At 41.1% G+C, this 20,528-nt stretch overlaps 1 protein-coding gene across 1 annotated transcript in view; it reads right to left on the bottom strand.

Annotated features, from left to right (window-relative positions):
* Nucleotides 1-5,226: 5,226 nt before the first annotated feature.
* Nucleotides 5,227-20,528, bottom strand: part of HORMAD1 (HORMA domain containing 1) — a 36,776-nt gene continuing 21,474 nt past the window's right edge. The window contains exons 11-14 of the mRNA XM_030187967.1: nucleotides 11,931-12,010; nucleotides 11,704-11,784; nucleotides 8,147-8,236; nucleotides 5,227-5,313 (exon numbers count right to left, since the gene is read on the bottom strand). Coding sequence (XP_030043827.1) covers nucleotides 5,227-5,313; nucleotides 8,147-8,236; nucleotides 11,704-11,784; nucleotides 11,931-12,010 — 338 coding nt within the window. The remainder of the gene's footprint in view (nucleotides 5,314-8,146; nucleotides 8,237-11,703; nucleotides 11,785-11,930; nucleotides 12,011-20,528) is intronic.

Raw genomic sequence — 20,528 nt, 5'->3', positions numbered from 1 at the left:
TTGCACATAACTTAATACATTTCTTGATTAGCTTTCGAAGGTTGCCCTTCTTTGTCAGATCGGAAATAAGCAAATGTGTTAGTGCATAGTATATATAAGTGAAGCTTCAAAGCATTTCAATGACAGTCTTTCAAGGTGGGGGTGGGTAGGAGGTATGCATGGGGACATCAAAGCATTTCATTTCATTGATAGGCTAACAGGATGGGTGTGGGTAGTTGAGAGGAGAGTGATAAACAGACAAATACAACTTTATCGTTTATAATGGGCTAGAAAACCCAGATCCTTGTTAAGTCCTGTCTGTTGGGTGTCAAAATATTCAATCATTCTGACTTCAAAGGTCTTACGTTCCTGTATTGTTTTAAAGTTACCTTTCAGGATTCTTACTGTGAAATCACAGGTGCAGTGTCCTGGTCCTGTAAAGTGTTGGCCCGCAGGGGTGTTATGGTATTATGGATACAAATCTAGAAAAGAAACATTATATAAAGGGCAACCCCAATATTGAGAAAATTCCTTTTATGTATCCAAGGAGGGGTTATTTCTATTGGGCTTAGCACCCCCAATAATTTTGAAAAGTTGCCTCCTATGATAAAGGGCATGCATACTAGTATAGTAACATAGTAAATGACGGCAGATAAAGACCTGAATAGTCTGCCCAACAAGATAAACTCATTTTACATGGTATGAGATACTTTATATGTATACCCGACTTTGATTTGGCCCTGCCTTTCTCAGGGCACAGACTGTAGAAGTCTGCCCAGCACTGTTCTTGAACTTTCCATATCTATTCACTTAGAATCAGGGCGTAGACCATAGAAGTCTGCCCAGCACTGGTTTTGCCACCCAATCTCTGCTAAGATTCCATACAGCCATTCCTTCTAAACAGGATTCCTTTGTGTTTCTCCCACGCATGTTTGAATTCCATTACCGTTTTCATCTCCACCACCTCCCACAGGAGGGCATTCCACATATCTACCACCCTTTCCATTAAAAAATACTTCCTGACATTACTCCTGAGTCTACCTCCCTTCAACCTCAATTCATGTCCTCAAGTTCTACCACCTTCCCATCTGTGGAAAAGGTTTGTTTGTGGTTTAATGCCTTTCAAATATTTGAATGTCTGTATAATGTCACCCCTATTTCTCCTTTCCTCAAGGTATACATGTTCAGGTCGGCAAGTTTCTCCTCATACAGTTTGCAACGCAAATCCCATACCATTTTTGTAGCTTTTCTTTGTCAATACATTTCTTTTATTTTTCAGTGAAGTACATTTTAAGAATGAATTTATTACAGAGAAATTCACACTAAAGGAGCTTTAAAGAAAATATAGATAGTGAGTGTAAGCTGCCCGGCATCAGAAGCAGGGGCTGTGGAAACTGACCAGCTGAGAAGCAGGTCATATACTGAGGAGGCTCCAGGGAAAGGACAGAGAGCATACCCGAGAGTGGACCAGGGCAGATGCCTATTCAGGCTGGAGGTGGATGAGAGAAACCGCACCTTTGGGGAGGAAGGATGGACAGGGAGGTCCAGTCCCGGATAGTCCGGCAGCTGGGGAAAAGCTTGGTGGGATGCTTGTCTGGCAAGGGAGCAGACAAGCTGCAGCCTGAGTTGTCCTGCTGGGTGGGGTGGACTAGAGAGTTAAGAGCCAAGGGAACACTGAATGAAGACTGAACCTGAGGGATTACCCCTGAGGGAATGAGAGTGAATGACTGTTTAAACTCTACCTGTTGCTGAAAGTTCCTGTTGATTTTGTTATTGGCATAAGCACGCAACTATGGAATGCACTACCAAACGTCATGAAAACAATGCAGACCTAACAAACTTCAGGAAATCATTAAAAACCAATTTGTTCAAAAAGGCATACCATAACGATCCAACCTAAACACCTGAACTTGCAACACAACGAAACTTATACCAGAACTGGACAAAACTTAACTCTTTCTCCCTGACTACCTAATTTACTCTGTCACTTATGAACTTTAACGCAATACCACTATGTATGTCTTGTCAAGTCTCTCGAGACTTGTATAGCTGTTTCTTAAGAGTTATTTAGCTATAAGTCTCAATATCTTGAAGTATAAACCCCTAGCACATCAACACACCTAAATCTCTTGTCTTTTCTGAAGTTCCTTTATTGAATAACATAGATGATTACTCACAGTTAGATGTTCATAAGCACAAAGGAACCCTGTAGTTTGTGAGCTGTATCAGTCAGGAGAGAAGGTAGAAGTTTAACCAGGATCAGCTCGTTGCAGAGATAAGAAAAGTAGTTTCACAGATAGAGGCAGCTCGGAGTTAGGTGTTTGGAAGTGCAGTACCCTCTTTTATGAGGGTATTTTCAGGGTGAAAAAACTAGTGCTTTTCCAGAGCTACAACAGGATCATTGCTTTGTCCTGGAGCAAAATGGATACTGTCCTCATGGACAGGGGGACGGAGCCAGAAGCTCATACAGACTCAGAGAAGAAGGAGTAGAAAGGCCAATAGGTTCAAAGCCTGCCCTCGAGTGGCAAGGGCGGCTCTAGGGGGCAGCCCCTGATTGGAGGAAAAGGTCATACCTGGCTGACCTCTCAGGACAGAGATAGTAAGAATGGCCAGGAAGTGCTGGCACATAAACAAAGAAACCAAGCTTGGCTGAGACAGAGGAGTGATCTAAGCAGCATCACAACCAGTAGTAACAGATCTTATACAGACAGGCAAGTGGGGTTGCGTTATCTGTGAACTACATTACACACAATGCATTGCTCACACACATATCTTAGAAGTGAAGACTGCAGCAGTCAAGATCTTTAGAAGTAAGAATAGCAGTGAAGGCATTAACACATTTTAGGGTCACACTATAACTAGTGCCAGGCTGTCAGGGGACAGAACATGTCTCATACCGGAATTGGCGATCGCCATCATGGTACTATGTAAGCCACATTGAGCCTGCAAATAGGTGGGAAAATGTGGGATACAAATGCAACAAATAAGTAAATAAAATTAGTAAAGTTCACAGTTTATTAAAAAGAACCTGTGGAGTACGAGTGGATTCTTTTCCTTGACTGTGTTAAAGCTGAAAAAGGTGGTGGCAACCCCCCCTCCCCAGCCTACAGGGATTTAGTCCAGCCCTCAGCCCTGGCCTGCGCCCCACTCAATAGAGACATTATGTTTTGTACACCCTGGTCCAGGTGCCTAAACTGAAGAGTTTAGCTAGCATCCTGGACTAATTGAGCAGGACCAGGGTTATATGAGCAAAGATGACTTTACTCTGGTACTTCATACACACATAAACTTAAAATTATGTACATAAACAGCACTTTTTATCCATATTTATTTCTAAGAACAAGCTCATTTTATTTTGCAAACTTCAAGCAGTACAACATTTATAGTCAAAACGATAAATGTAGGTACAATGTCTGTCACACAAAAATTAAGCAAATTACAAACATAGCATATTGTACACTCAGTAGGGAGAGACATGCAGCTAGGGATCACACTGAAGGGTTTTAAAATACATTGTAGATCTCATATAACACTGCATTGGGGTCTAAGATATTTGGCCACAATATAAGTGAATGTGTGTTATATTGGGTTTACTGTAATATGTAATACTAAAAACAAAACAAAAATAAACACCAAAAACCAGGGTCCAACACTTGACTGCATCTTATCAAGCTGTGTTTATATGGAGTCTACAGTGTGGTTCAAAGTGATATAATGGGTACAAAATCAAACGTCAGCAAGCTGCATTTGGCTAATTCTGATTTTCTTTCACATATATCAACCTATCTATCACAGACAAATGTTCGAGGCCCACTGTAAATAAGCATCTTTCTTTCTCCATCCTTAGGAGAACTTATAGGAGTTTAATTTTATTCATTTAAGCGAAAGGTAAGAAGAATATGTCTGATTAAAAGGCATTTTATAGCACATCACGGTGCTGCAGTATTCCTGGGTTCTCGATAGAGTTCACATAAGTCGGAGCAAAGATACAGTATAAGCACTCTCGGAGCTGCCAAGTTACCCAGTTCCAGCAAGGAGACTTTTTGGCCAGTCCCGATGTTAAATTACATGCTAAAGTCCCTGATTCTACCTATTGCAATCAGTGCTGCAGATCCCATGATGCATCAGAACGAGGTTGGCAGAAATCCAGGACTGGCCTCAAATCTCCCTCCTGGAACTGGGTAATTTGGAAGCTCTGCACTCTAAAGGCATCGCACACAGCTAATGGCCACTGATGTGCCCAAAGATCAGCAACACAAGAGCTGGGGGATAAAATGGGAGAACAAGATCAAGGTACAAAGCATGTAAACTAGAACAAAACATGTCAACAGAATCTCTGCTGTTACTTAGGATAGTGTTAGTGGAGGACACATAGAGGAGTTGTTTCCAAATCTGCGTCATTTTCCATATATATTGAAACATATCAATGAAAAAATATCATGGGTAGGATTAACAGTGTCTAAACCTCCAAATAAACTACTGGGGTGACAGAACTGTTTGAAAAGGGAGTACAAACCACTATATCCCAAAAGCTTTTTTCAAAAGAGGAATTAGTTAACTTTCTGGAAAATTTAGGCCAAGGGTACTTCCTCAACAAGAGATGCATGTTTCCAAATGATATACTGTTAGCACTGCTAGATTTCAATGTCACATTTCAATTTGGTTGAATTTTTTGGAGAGATTGCTAATATCCTGGCAGAAGCTCATTGTTTCTGGCCCAGAAAAAGGCAGATGATTGCTACCTGCAGCTAGTGGAATTCCCCTTTGAGATACTGCAGCAGTTCGAAAACTGAGTCAGGAAACTTCAGGCGCACGTTAAAAAACTGAGTATCATTTAGGAAACTGGAGTGGAAAGCAAGGCACTTAAAACAGATTTACTATAGTTTTCAAATTTCTTGTCAACATATTGCAGTTTGTGAATATTTATAGCTTGAAACAGCCTAAGGAAGCTACCTAATTTTCTTTTGGGTCCGTTGATTTCATCCTTAATTTTGAATAGGTCCTGAATAGATAAAGTATGGGAAACTCTACACTCCAGTTGCCTAGTAACAAATGCACTATTCACAGTATTTCTCAAGGCCAAGGCACAAATGCTTTTTATGTCACATAAATGACATGTATGAAAGTTGTTTGAGAATCCCACCTCACTTCTCAAAGCTACTGTAAGGTACATAAGAATGTCAATCAGTTTTAAGGTCAAAGCAGTTCTACTTAGAATTGCACACCCCAGCAGGAGTGTGTTGGTGCTTAAAACTGCTCCCTTGGTTCACTAAATCTTCTCCTTTTTGGCACAGAGACTTCTTCTTGGCTGCAGGGAATGTCAAACGGTTGGGCCTGTTAAAAGAAAATAAGACAGATATCTGACACACGTAAACAGCATGCTAGCACTCGTACGCCTCACTCTTCCTGGATCTACCATGAAAGGAATGGAGTATTTAGATGCAACTGTCACAACCATATGGAATGAACAAACTTATATTTGGTAACAAAGACATGCTGTGTACTTCAATTATATCCATAACAACTAAGAATGAATGGACAGTTCTTAGTCTCAATTAACATTTATGTGAAATTTTCTTTAGTACATGGAGGGTATTAAATACAGGCTAAGAGTTACATGCAGATTATGCACATTATTCTTTAGAGTAATGGTATTTATGTGCCTATGTGTGCATATATGTGCATAAATGCCAAAATTCATCTAAGTTCTATTCTGTAAATATGCACACAACTTACAAAGTAGAAATTAGGTCTTAACTGCTATTTTTCTTTCCTTGACTTCCTCCAAACCAGTCCAGTTGAATGGATATGTCTTCTGCCAGCAGATGGAAACTGAAAACTACTGAACTAAGGCTGTCATGCTGTAAGTATCCAGTAACTATTTCAATAACAAAGCAGAAAAGTTTATAAAAACCCTCTGTATTCCTGGGAACTAGAAACAACCAAACCGAAAAGAGAATTCAACAATTCAAACACCGAAGACAAGTATATAGTTGTGAGAGCTTCTTAAAAATCCAGAGTTTTCTTTTTCTTCCTTTTTCTACACCACGGTCAGGTTCTGGACTGGTCTGGAGGGACTCAAGGAAAGAAAATTAGCAGGTACAACTTCATTTCTCCTTCCTTATCGTTCCATCAGACCAGTCCAGATCAATAGGAAGTACTAAAACAGTAATTACTGAGGGTACCAGACAAACCTGAACAGTACTTTCCTTTTTGGTGCCACAATGTAAATAGAATAATGACCTCTGTAGGGAATGGGAACAACTGCTCTCACTACAAAAGCCTGTCCAACGTAGTTTCACTGCCATTACCTTGATAGAGGATCAACAAGGAGACACCAAGAAGATGTCTACTACTACTACTACTTGACATTTCTAAAGCGCTACTAGGGTTACGCAGCGCTGTACAATTTAACATAGAAGGACAGTCCCTTCTCAAGGAGCTTACAATCTAAAGGACAAATGTACAGTCAGTCAAATAGGGGCAGTCAAATTGGGGCAGTCTAGATTTCCTGAAAGGTATAAAGGTTAGGTGCCGAAAGCAACATTGAAGAGGTGGGCTTTGAGCAAAGATTTGAAGATGGGTAGGGAGAGGGTTGGGCAAATCTGAGGGTGTAGCCTTATGAACAACTTTCAGGACCCAACAATCAAGTTATTTGGGCCCACCTCCAGTAAACTTGCCTTAAGCATCCCCCTACCAGGGGAAACAGAGCCGGGCCCCCAAAACCTCCACAGCTGGCCTCTAGCTCCAGCTGTGACTGCCATACCAGAGTCATGACCTCCTCTACAACTCCTCCAAAGGGATGCTCCCGGGATGGAAAGCTACGCGGACTCTTCCTGGCCTATACCTTCTGGTATTCCTGAAACAAATCCATAACCAACTGGAAAGACCTAGAGTGGTCTTCTGGAAGTCTGGATGTCTTAAAAACCTGTGCCTTTTCCATGCCAACCGCAAGTACCCCATGGAGAGGCTATGGCCTGATACAATGAGCACTCATAGGATTGCCAACTTGACAAGGCTGCATGGTAAGGGCCACAAATTAAATACTTCCTGCTCTGTTTTCATGCATTCATACATGCTGTGGTCTGAGCCACACTGCCACTGACCACGGTGACCTACCTCACCTCAGAGCTGCCAAAATAAGAATAACATTACTTCAGACCCCCTCCCCCAGAGCAGCCTACATTTGCTCCAGTATTGCTGCAACTGCAACATGCAGTCAAAACAAAACCCCAGACCAGCTGCAGTGGTGGCATTGGGGGGAGGGGGGAGACCCAGACCATTTCATTTTCATTTGAAATGATCTGGGGGCTAGATGAAACAGAATGTGCATATCATAAACAAAAAAACTCAGACTTGGCCTACCTAACTAGCCCAAACTGCACAAACGTTTCACCTACCATCTGAAGAATACTAAGAAATACTGACTGGTAAAGGACTACATTGGATATCTATAGCATGACATCATCAGTTCAGTAGTTCTCAGTCTCCATCTGCTGGCAGAAGGAATACCCATTCATCTGGACTGGTCTGATGGGACAATAAGAAAGCACATATATGACAGATGGATGTACACATAGGTGGAGTCTGGGCAGAGCATGGGCAAGATTCACACACACATAAATTATAGACTATTATAAGCTATGCACATATCACCAGAACACGCTTAACATCAGCTCTACAGCTGGTCTAAGTGCTCATGCCTATCTTATAGGTGTATATTTTTGCTGTTATGCTAGTATTCTATAAAGGAAAGTAGGGGGCCTACATTTCTTTATAGAATAGGTTCCTACCAGGTTCCCTCTGGGTGCCTATTTATAAGTACCTTGTTACAGACTTGCCCCTCTCCATCAGAAACCAACCAATCCTCACTTCTTTTAAGAAACTACTTAAGATCTACCTTTTCCTAGAGTCCTTCCCCTCCTCCACTACCTAGATCTCTGCTCAGCTATATTATGTCTTGTACCTCCTTTTCTCTTAACTCCTTTTTATTGTAATCTGCCATGTTCCCTATGCTGAGGCTAAGGTGAGGTAGATCAAGTGGCATAAATAAATTACCCCTACAGAGTTTCAAAAAGCATAATTTGTGAATGAAATTTACACTATTACTGTACAACTGTGATAAAACATGCAGGATATATTCTCCAGAAATGCTATAACCCCTTACCGGTTTGCTTAGATTGGATCTTTTCTTCCTTGCTTTAGGGGTTGAGGTAGGTTGATTTTTCCCACCTCTCTGAGCTTCATGTCCACCAGCCTTTATAAAGACAGAATAAGTGCAAGTGGACAAAGATTCAGACTGGATCCTTATGGCATACCAGCTATATTACTGCTACATCCTAACTTGTGGTAAAAGTTAATCAAGAAAGGCTTGCCTGTCATCACCTCATGTACTGCGACAAGCATGAACAATATGATTTAACAATATTGTATTTCTACCACATCATGTTGGAAAATCAAGGTTCGAATCACTTCTGGTGTTTCGTGTATTTAAAAAAAAATACAAATTAAATTTATGAACAGATTTGTACTAATAGCTCCAAAATAATATAGCTAAAAACTTTCTCTGTTGTAAGTAAAGAGACTAAGAGATGACATCTTTATAAGGATAAAAAAATGTTTTAGATTGTTGAAGTCCTTTCTCAGTCCTACTAATTGTCTTTCCTTTAGTAGCATCAGACTCAGAACTTGTGGGTTGGTGCCCATCAACCAGCGGATGGAGATGGTACAGAATTGTGCTGTGCCTTATAAGGAACCTGTGCAGCTTAAATAATTAGGTATGTAGTTTTCAAAGCAGTGAAAATTATTAAAACAACAATGAAAATAAACTTCCTTTACTGCCAAGACTAATGAAGAAAAAACACTTGTTCAATATAGAACCCAGAAAACGCAGAGCAAAGAGTGGGGAAGGTAGCTATAATGATCTGGTTCAACTTAAGGAAAGAAAATTAGCAGGTAAGATCTAATTTCTCCTTCCTTGGTGTCAGCACCACACCAGTCCAGGAACTCATAGGATGTAACAAAGCAGTCTGCAAAACAGGGAGGGAAACAAGATGCCCCTGCTCTGATTAGTGAAGCACTGAAAAAAGAACAGAAGAACTAGCTAAATGCCATGACAAACAATTTTGTCTGCAACAATTTCCTAAACTGTGTTACACTACTACATTGCCAAAGCTGACCTGGCAGCACATTCCACAGCATTATCCCAGCAGGAATAAAAGCAGTAGCACATGTTTCTGAACACCGAAGTTGAGTTACTGTATCAGTTGAAAGTCTCAGAGCAGCCTCAGACCGCAATTCACGTCTTGGATGGTAAACAGTCAACATATGTTTCACATAGAATGGAGCAACTGCAAACAAAGCCTGACGTATAAATGTCAAAACTTTAAATTGGATCCTTTGAAAAACAGGAAGTCAGTGTAGTTCTTTAAGCATCAGTATTACATGGGAAAACTTTGCCACCCCCATTATTGTTCTTGCTGCTGCATTCTGAACCACTTGCAATGCCTTGACACTCAAAGATGACAAACTAATGTACAGGGTATTGCAGTAGTCCAAATGTACCATAACCATACACTGAACAATACATCGGAAATCATAAGCGGAAAGAATAGGTTTCAATCAATGCAACATATACAAATGTTTAAATGCCACCTGAATCACATTTGCAACCTGTTTGTTTTAAAAGTATTTGCATATAACTTCATTGAGTGTCGTCCCCTAATCTTTGTACTTTTGGAACGAGTAAAAAAATCGATTCACTTCTACTCGTTCTACACCACTCAGGATTTTGTAGACTTCAATCATATCTCCCCTGAGCCATCTCTTTTCCAAGCTGAAGAGCCCTAACCTCTTTAGCCTTTCCTCATATGAGAAGAGATCCATCTCCTTTATCATTTTGGTCGCTCTTCTTTGACATAGTTATCATGACTGAAACCTTGAGTGAGATTGGAATTACAGGGAAAGTATGGACTTGTTTTAGAGTGTTCCTATATACAAGAACTTATAGAGTTAAAATGTCTGGCTTGGTATCTAAGTCTTGGGATGTAGTGTGTGGAGTTCCCCAAGGCTCCCCAATTTCTCTTCTATTCAACATCACAATGTCATCTTTAGAGTTAAAATTAGATGAACTTGGTGTATTTTCATTTGTTTATGCTGATGACATCACACTGTTGTTACCATTTGTTCAAGACATAGATGAAGTAACATCTAGAATACATCTTGATTTGGTAAAAGACTGGGTTACATCTTATTTGCTAAAATTGAATAGGGAATAAACCAAATTCCTTATATTAAGTTCATCTTATAATGTTCCAGTTTGCTTAGAATTGAAAATTGGTGATAATTTATTCAAATTAGAATGCATTTTAAAAATACTGAGAGTAGTTGTTGATAATACATTATTATTATTAGAGACTCAAGTGCACTGTTTAACTAGGAAATCATTTGAGACACTGCAAATCAGACGAATAAGAACATTTTTCGAATTCGAACAATTTAGATGGGTGGTTCAATCACTAAGACTATTGCAATGTGTTATATGTAAATTGTCAGGAAACACTATATAGAAAACGTCAGACTTTGCAAAATACAGTGGCCTACCTATTACAGTCTGCAAAAATGTCAGAGAATTACTCCTTATTTTGTCAAAATACATTGGCTGCCAGTAGAAACCATTTTTAAATTGTATATGATGCTCTTTATAAAAGTACACGCATAAGCTCCATTATATTTAACAACATTTTTAGTCTTTCCAACTTCATATAGTTGTAGATTTAATAGATAACAAATGCTATTTAGCTGGATCCAAAAGGGGTTAAGTATATTGATAGGGATGAAATGTTTGATTACCAAGCAGCAAAAATATGGAATTCACTTCCAGAAAGTATGAGATCTATATTGAATTAAAAATATTTTTGAAAATCACTTAAAACTTATCTATTTCAGAAATATGTAATATCTATTTCAGAAATATGAAATATCAAGGTTTTAAAATGGTATGACATTACTATTAAATGTACATTCCCGAGTATGCCTGGTTATTCTTATTGTTAAACTACACTGAGCAGTATATAAGAAATGTTATGTACTTGACTTGCACACAGCACAGCTCCCCGACACTGCCTGATGTACTCCACACCGTGGGAGTAGTGTTTAAAATTTGCAGCAGGAGCCGCCATTACAACACAGCTGCAGCGAAGGCACAGCTCAGAAGAACTCCACATGGAGGCATATTTTCAAAGAACTTAGATTACTATGGAATTTTGTAAGTCTAAGTGCTTTGAAAATTAGCCCCATGGTCTCCTCACCAGGGAAAGGATGTAACACTCACCCAGAAATCTTCTAAAAAAAAATACCCTGCTCTTCTGTCAGCAAGGTTATGGCAGAAAAGTATTAAAGAAACTGAATGGAAATAATAATCCTGCTCCCTAGCTAAACTGGCACCAGTCACCAACTGGTCCAGGAACGCCAGAGAAATTCCAGAGTTGTCAGCCACCCACCACCTGCTGGAAAAAGAATACTACTGATTTGAGCTACACAGGTTTCTTAAGGCTTAAAAGGCACAGCACAATTTTGTACTCTGTACCTTCATCTGCTGAGCAATGGGCACACAACCCACAAGTTCCTGGAATGGTCTGATGTTGACGCCAAGGAAATATTAATTTCAACTTGGAATTTAGAACAAAAATTGCTGATGGAATAAAAAAAAAACTTGCTACTAACAGTGTTTGGAAATATTTTACCACTTCTTGTTCTGGGCACAGATACTTCAAGTTCAGAGGTTTTATTTATCAGCTGTTCAACCTACAAGAGGAAATAATGAACTGTAAAAGCCTCAGGAAAAGTAATTTTCATGGAGATCAGAATTAAAGTCAATTAGATCTAACTAAAGAAAGACAAAGGATACTTCCCTTCCCCAAATAAAAAAAGGAATAATCTTTCTCTTATACCTGAAAATTAGAATCCAACTGTAGACTCTGGCTTTCTCCAGACTTCACGGTCATATCTTCTTCACAAGTTAAACTTACTTCTAAAAGATATTCAGTCAGTATAAGAAATTAACACCAGTATGCAGGCAGTAAATAGTGAAATGTAGTCATACCTGTTAATTTCCTTTCCTTTAGTCCAGTCCAGCCATATGAATCTGTATGAATGGGTTATGTCCCTTCTCTACCAGCAGATAGACATAGAGAGCTGAGTTTTTCAGTGACATCACTGGATATAGGCTACTGCTCTGCTGAATCTTTCCAGTATACTACTTCCAAAGCAGCATAAAGTCCTGTCAGCCACCCCAAAGCTCAATCCACCAATGGAGCATCATCAAATAAATAAATAATTCACTAAAACTGAACCTTAAAAACATTAAGGGGCCCTTTGACTACGCTACAGTAAAATGGACCTTGTGCTAGTGGCCCTGTTGTTTTTCTCCACAGCAGGTGAAAATAACCAAAAATGAAATGACCGTACTAACCTGGCGGTAACCGGGCAGCGATTACCACCAGGTAATCCCCTGAGGAAATATTTTTTCAATTTTTCCGCTAGCACTAGAAATGACGTGCACTGGGGATGGAACTACCGCCAGCTTCTGTACTGGGCCGGCGATAGATCCGGGTTGCCACATGGCAACCCTTTAGTAAAAGGGCCCCTAAGTGAATGGCAGAGAGCCCAGGGAGTTCCCAGGCCACTGTCTTCTAGGGCGGGAACACAGATTCAAACGGCTGGAGTAAATGAATGGAAATTAAAAGGGTATGACTAAATGTCACCTTCTTTAGCATCTCAGCCACATGAATCTATATGAATGGGATGTACAGTGCTGTGAAAAAGTTTTGCATCACCTAAGCAAAATTTCACATTTATATGTTTAGTTGGCTCATAGTCAAAGTATGTCACAGAAATATATATGCAGTATACATCATTTCATTCAGAAATTAATATTACATTCATTTTGAGTGGTTTTACAAACTTTTATGGTACTTTATATATGTTATGCCAGATGCATTGTAGAGTTTGTAGAATGCATGGATTCTGTGCCATACTAGGATTGAAACAGATTAATCAAATAATAGGATTGACAAAACATTCTGCATTTCTATTGGAAGACAATCACACTACTGCTAGAAACACAACTGAAGTCATTTTGGTGGGAATTACCAAAACATTTAATGCTTGATGGCCAATATGGAAAGTGATTCAAAGTGCAAGCTGCATTTATCTCAAGAAGACTGGGTTCATGTGGTAATTTTGCATGAGGAGGGGTAGTCCGATCGGGAGATTGCTGCAAGATTGGATGTAATCGAGGTACAGCCTTAAGAATCATACAAAAGCATAAAGAAACTGGCAGCAAGGCTGACTGGAGCCTTGTGCACCGGCACCTCTTTCAAAGAGGAGGAGCGCACCTCCCAGTGCTTCTCAGATACCGGTGATGCCGATGCCCCCAATGCTTATTGGGCTTCCCCCAATGATCAAACTTGTAGATGTCCTCTGTGTTCTGTCTGATGCTAACCAGTCCGGCGACCTACTCTCCCTGCGCCCGATGTCAAGAGAGATGGAGACCTTGATGCTACTTCACTCCCAGTGGATGTTGAAGTCTTGGCAGCCATTGAGGTCGATGCTTCCATAAGTACATAAATGTTGCCATACTGGGACAGATATCCTGTTTCCAATAGTGGCCAATCCAGGTCACAAATACCTGGCAAGACTCCAAAACAGTAGCGTGACCAGCAAGGCAACTTCAGGAACAACAGGACGACGGAGTCCCGTTAAGTTGCCTTGCTGGTCACACTACTCCTTTGTTTGGCTTCCTGTTACGTAGTGGATCACAGTCTTCCACTTCTGCGGCTTTATTTGTTAAGATCCCAAAACAGTACAATACATTTTATGCTGCTTATCCTAGAAACAAGCAGTGGATTTTCCCAAGTCCATTTTATGTTTCAACGGTTTTTATTTGATGACAAAACAAGATATACAAATCAATCTCAATACACTGATTGTAGAACAATAATACAGCACATAAGATAGTAACACCACAAATATAGAACACTGCTTACAGTCATCAAACATTTTTTATCCCTCTCCCTCCTATTTTGAGTGTTTCCCTCCACATGAAGCTTTTACCACACTCAATACATATAAATAGCTTTTCTCCTGTATGGAGTCTCTGATGTATGGTCAGTGTTTCCCTCTCAGGAAAGCTTTTACCACACTCACTTACATGTAAATAGCTTCTCACTTGTATGGATTTTCTAGTGTCTGATCAGTGTTTCCTTTTTATGTGTCAACAATTTTGATTGATGAGTCAACTGTGACAATAGAACCTTTAAATTCAACTGAACTCACACACGATAACCTGTCCTAGTCATGTATGAAAAACATTCACTTATGCCATAGTTTGATATTATATCCCTCCCTCCCCCCAATCAACATCCCAAGTCCATTTTAATAATAGCTTATGGACTTTTCTTTTAGGAAGCTATCCAAACCTTTTCTAAACCCCACAAAGCTATCTGCTTTTACCACGTTCTCTGACAACAAATTCTAGAATTTAATTACACATTGAGTGAAGAAATATTTTCTTTGATTCGTTTTAAATTTACTACTTTGTAGCTTCATTGCATGCCCCCTAGTCCTAGTATTTTTGGAAAGAGTAAGCAAGTGATTCATGTCTACCTGTTCCACTCCACTCATTATTTTATAGACATCATATCTCCCCTTAGCTGTCTTCTCCAAGCTGAAGAGCCCTAGCCGTTTCAGCCTTTCCTCTTAGGGAAGTTGTCCCATCCCCTTTATCATTTTTGTCGCCCTTCGCTGTACCTTTTCTAATTCCACTATATATCATTTTTGAGATGCGATGACCAGAATTGAACACAATATTCAAAGTGTGGTTGCACCACGGAGCGATACAAAGGCATTATAACATCCTAATTTTTGTTTTCCATTCCTAATAATACCTGACATTTTATTTGCTTTCTTTGCCACAGCAGCACTCTGAGCAGAGGGTTTCAAAGTACTGTCAACGATAATTCCTAGATCCTTTTCCTGGTCGGTGACTCCTAATGCAGAACCTTGCATTAGGTAGCTATAGTTCAGGTTCCTCTTTCCCACATGCATCACATTAAACAACATCTTCCATTTGGATGCCCAGTTTCCCAGTCTCATAAGGTCATCTTGCAATCTTTCACAATCCTCTTGCGATTTAACAACTTTGAATAACTTTGTGTGGTTGGCAAATTTAATGACCTCACTAGTTATTCCCATATCTAGATTATTTATAAATATGTTAAAAAGCATCAGTCCCAACACAGACCCCTGTGGAACCGCTGTGAACCTCATGAAAGACTCCAGAGGAAATTGGAGAGTCATGGGATAGGAGGTAGTGTTCTATTGTGGATTAAATACTGGTTAAAAGATAGAAAACAGAGAGTAGGGTTAAATGGTCAGTATTCTCAATGGAGAAGGGTAGTTAGTGGGGTTCCCCATGGGTCTGTGCTGGGACTGCTGCTTTTTAACATATTTATAAATGACCTAGAGATGGGAGTAACTAGTGAGGTAATGAAATTTGCTGATGACACAAAGTTATTCAAAGTCGTTAAATCGCGGGAGGATTGTGAAAAATTACAAGAGGACTTTGGGAGACTGGGTGTCTAAATGGCAGATGACGTTTAATGTGAGCGAGTGCAAAGTGATGCATGTGGGAAAAAGGAACCCGAATTATAGCTATGTCATACAAGGTTCCACGTTAGGAGTTACAGACCAAGAAAGGGATCTAGGTGTCTTCGTTGATGATACGTTGAATCCTTCTGCGGCTAAGAAAGCAACTAGAATGTTAGGTATTATTAGGAAATGAATGGAAAACAAAAATGAGGATGTTATAATGCCTTTGTATTGCTCCATGGTGTGACCGCAACTCGAATATTGTGTTCAATTCTGGTCGCCGCATCTCAAAAAAGATATAGTGGAATTAGAAAAGGTGCAGAGAAGGGCAACGAAAATGATAAAGGGGATGGGATGGCTCTTCAGCTTGGAGAAAAGGGCGGCTGAGAGGAGATATGATAGAGGTCTATAAAATAATGAGTGGAGTTGAACGGGTAGATGTGAAGTGTTGGTTTACGCTTTGCAAAAATACTAGGACTAGGGGGCATGCGATGAAGCTATAATGTAGTAAATTTAAAACGAATTGGAGAAAATGTTTCTTCACTCAATGTGTAATTAAACTCTGGAATTTGTTGCCAGAGAATGTGGTAAAGGTGGTTAGCTTAGCGGAGTTTTAAAAAGGTTTGGATGGCTTCCTAAAGGAAAAGTCCATAGACCATTATTAAATGGGGAAAATCCACTCTTTCTGGGATAAGCAGTATAAAATGTTTTGTACTTTTTTGGGATCTTGCCAGGTATTTGTGACCAGGATTGGCCACTGTTGGAAACAGGATGCTGGGCTTGATGGACCTTTGGTCTTTCCCAGTATGGCAATACTTATGTACATCTGTCTCTTCATCCTGGCCAGGTGGACGGTAAATACACTCCTATCATTACCTTTTCCGCTTTACACATGGAATTTCAATCCATAGGGATTCCAAGATATGTTTTGTGTCCTGTAGAATTTTTAGTCTATTCGATTCAAGGCCCTCCTTAACATACAATACTACCCCTCCACCAATTCAATCAATGATATAATTTGTATCCTGGTATGACAGTGTCCCACTGGTTATCCTCCTTCCACCAAGTCTCAGAAATGCCTATTATATCTATTTTTTCATTTAGCACAATATATTCTAACACTCCCATTTTATTTCTGAGGCTTCTGGCATTCGCATATAGACATTTCAAACTATGTTTGTTGTTCCTATTTACATATTGCTCAGCAGTTGACAATGACGACGTACCAGCCTTTGAGGAGCCAAAAAGTCTCTCTTGTTGGACCTGCCGTACCCTCTGTGTTCTCAACTGCATTTTTAAACAGAGAGAACAAGAGATAGGCTCATGGTCAGGCTCAAGGCACCTGATGCACCAAGAGTGTGGGTCCATCACAGAAATCACTCGATTACATTGGGGAACTTCTGGGACATCAAGAAAAGAATCATGGCCAAATCAAACTCCTCAATTGTTAACAGAAAAAGAGGCAGCATTCAGATTGAGGTTGGTGCTCCAGCCTAAATGGACCTAGCTAGTTGTGTAAAAGAAAGGGAATTTAAAGAGCCAAAAAAAGTACTAAAATTAAAGGGAAATAAAATACGAAAAAGAAAAAAAATTCAAATAAAGAAAAAAAATACTCAGACGGGTAGGCAATGCAAAACACTGCATCCTGGTTTGCCTGAATGTCCAACTTATAATGATACATAAAGCAATGCAATAGTGCCCAGGTAGCTGCTATACTCATTTCCTGAGGTGGAATCAGCCTATCATCCACCAAGGAGAAAGCCATTCCATAGGTCAAGTGCACCTTCAAGACTGTAGGAACCAGGCAACCTTGTACAATGTGGGCAGAAGCAATGGCCTCAATACATCTTCCGCTGGGGTATGCTTCAGTGAGACAGCAGAATACCGTGCCCACACTGAACATCGGTATCCAGAAATCCAGTGGTAATCAATTCCAGACCTCCAATTCAAAAAAATGCCTTCAGTGTGGAACCTAAACTTAGTTTTGACTCAACTTATGGAGCATCCGTTTTGAACCATTCTTAACTGCCCACCAAAGATTTATTTCATTCAAAGCATGTTCCTAGTAGCTGTCACACCTGCAGGCAGGGTTGGTGAACTACAAGTACTAATTCATTACCAAACCTGCTTGCAGATTTACAATGGCCAAGTAGCAGTGGCGTTCCTAGGGGGGCTGATACCCGGGGCGGATCGCCGATGCGGCCCGCCCCCTCCCCCCCTGGTGAAAGGACACCCCCCACGAAAGAACCCCCCCCAGGTGCACGCCGCTGGGGGGGGGGGGGGGGGGGTGCCGCGCGTGCCTGTCCTTCGTTTGTTCCATGCTCCCGCCCTGCCCTGGAACAGGAAGTAACCTGTTCTGGGGCAGAGGGAGCATGGAACGAATGACGGACAGGTGCGCGCGGCACCCCCCTTAGGCGTGCACCCGGGGCAGACCGCACCCACCGCCACCCCCTAGGAACGCCACTGCCAAGTAGTTCTTTTAATTAATCTTAAGTTCTTACCAAGGTGGTATCTTATTTCCACATCAATCAACTCTTACTGCTCCATCTGCCACATAAGGATGAACAAGAAAGCCAGTACTGCACTCTGCACAGTAAGCAAGCACTTCAGATATATTTTAAATATGCCTTTTCAAATACTTCTTTCCAGCTAAAAAGAGAACTTTATCCAGATGGAATTCGGACTACATATAATTGTGTTATGAAAGAGCAAATGCCATACTTCTGGCAAAATTAACAGCTCATCAATTAAAGAAGACAGTGAGAACCATAGCTCAGCTGCATCTTTCATCGACAGAGGAAATCTGCAAGGCATCAATGTGGTCCTCAGTGCACACCTTCACAAAGCATTACTGTCTTGATCAGGCAACCATGACAGATAGTTCATTTGGTCAAGCAGTGCTTAGTAACCTGTTAATATAGAGGACAATTTAGGCGCCCTATTGATTCTACTATAGAATACTAGCGTAACCTGGTATCTGATACACCTTACATTTACACACCCACAGCTGGACCAGCCATAAGTGGGAGTCCTGTTCATTACCTCCCATATATGGTAAAATTAGGTCCTACCTGATAATTTTCTTACCTTTAGTAGCAGCAGATGAATCCAGGAACTTGTGGTTGTATCCACCTACCAGCAGGTGGAGATAGAGAACACTGAATAGAAAGCAGTGACACTGGACGCCCAGCTCCCTGTCTCCTCAGTATAGATCGTATTCCAAAGCAGATGAAAGGAGTCATAACTAGCAGAAAATACTCTCCTCACAGCAACAACAAGTGAACATTCAAGGAAATAACAAAAAAGAATAATGACTCAACAAAACAAAGGAGTCAAACTTCGGAATCCATCAACTTGTATAAGAAGAAATTCCTCTTGGTTTCTTAAAGGCTCCCCTGTAAAGACCAGAAATAAGGCGAGAAATCAATAGATCGAGGGAAGGATCCTGGATTCATCTGCTACTACTAAAGGAAAGAAAATTATCAGGTAGGACCTAATTTTACCTTCCTTAGCATAAGCAGCAGATGAATCCAGGAACTTGTGGGATGTAAAAAAGTAATCCCTAAAATAGGGTGGGAAGCTGCCACTCCCCGAAAGAGCACCGTAGCTCCAAAATGCGTATCCTGTCTCGCCTCCACATCAAATCTATAGTGTTTAACAAACGAATGGCGAGAGGCCCAGGTAGCCGCTCGACAAATGTCATCCAAGGAATCCACTCGTGTCTCCGCCCAAGAAGCAGCCTAAGCCCGAGTCGAATGAGCTCGCAAACCTTCCGGAGAACCCGAACCCTACACCTGGTACACCAAAAAATGGCTTCCTGAACCCAATGCGCTTGGACGCTGCGTGACCCTTTCTAGATCCAGGAAACAGAACAAAAAGATGATCAGACACGCGGAACTCATTAGTCACGTGAACATCTAAAAGATGCAAATGAGCAAAGTTTTCAGGAAAATCCGCTCTCCGAAAGGAAGGAAGAAAAAGAGGCTGAATTAAAAGAAAAGCAGACACCACCTTAGGCAAAAAAGAAGGAACCATTCTCAAAGAGACACCAGACTCAGAGAACTAAGAAAAGGCTCTCGACATGACCGAGCCTGCAATTCTGAAACTCTTCGAGCAGAGAACATAGCCACCAGGAACATCGTCTTCAAGAAGCGATCCTGAACTGAAGCGGAATGCAACGGTTTGAAAGGAGGGATTTGCAATGCACTAAGAACCAAACTCAACTACCAAGAAAAGGACAAGGACGCCGAAGGGGAGGACGAAGATGCAGGGAGCCTCTCAAAAACGCACCACGTCTGAATGGACAACGAGGGAGGCACCAGCCAGACGCCCCTGAAAACAGGCAAGAGCTGCAACCTGCACCCGAAGAGAGTTAAAAGACAACCCTCTCTGAGAAACCCTCCTGCAGAAAGACCAAAATCTGCGAAACAGAAGCCTTAAAAGGAGACCAGGCACACCCAGTGCGCCACGTCTCAAACTAACGCCAAACCCTAGCCTAAGCCGAGGTAGTGGAACGCATACGAGCCCTAAGCAAGGTGGCAATCACAGAATCCTCAACCTCGCCCTCTCAAGAGCCTCTCCAGCAGATCCTGAAACTTCCTGAGAGCCAGACTGACTGCCCTCACTCCAACCGCTTGATGGACCACTTCGTCTCCATTAGAGACCACTGGCCCTGCGCCACCCGCAGAAGACCATGGGCTCCCCATTCCGAGAGACTGGCATCCAACACTACAATTATCTAGAGAGGGGAAGTCAAAACCATCCTCTTGTGAAGGTAGTCAGCACACAGCCACCAGCACATGCTGTCTCTCGCTAACGTAAGCCATGCCAGACGGCAACAATAATCCTGGGACACTGGAGACCAGCGACTCAGCAAGGCTCGTTGAAGGAGCGCCGAA

This window comes from Microcaecilia unicolor, chromosome 14 (genome assembly GCF_901765095.1).
Source record: "Microcaecilia unicolor chromosome 14, aMicUni1.1, whole genome shotgun sequence".
Lineage (NCBI taxonomy): Eukaryota > Metazoa > Chordata > Amphibia > Gymnophiona > Siphonopidae > Microcaecilia > Microcaecilia unicolor.
The sequence above is the reverse complement of the archived record's forward strand: the minus strand, read 5'-3'. Positions and strand labels throughout refer to the sequence as shown.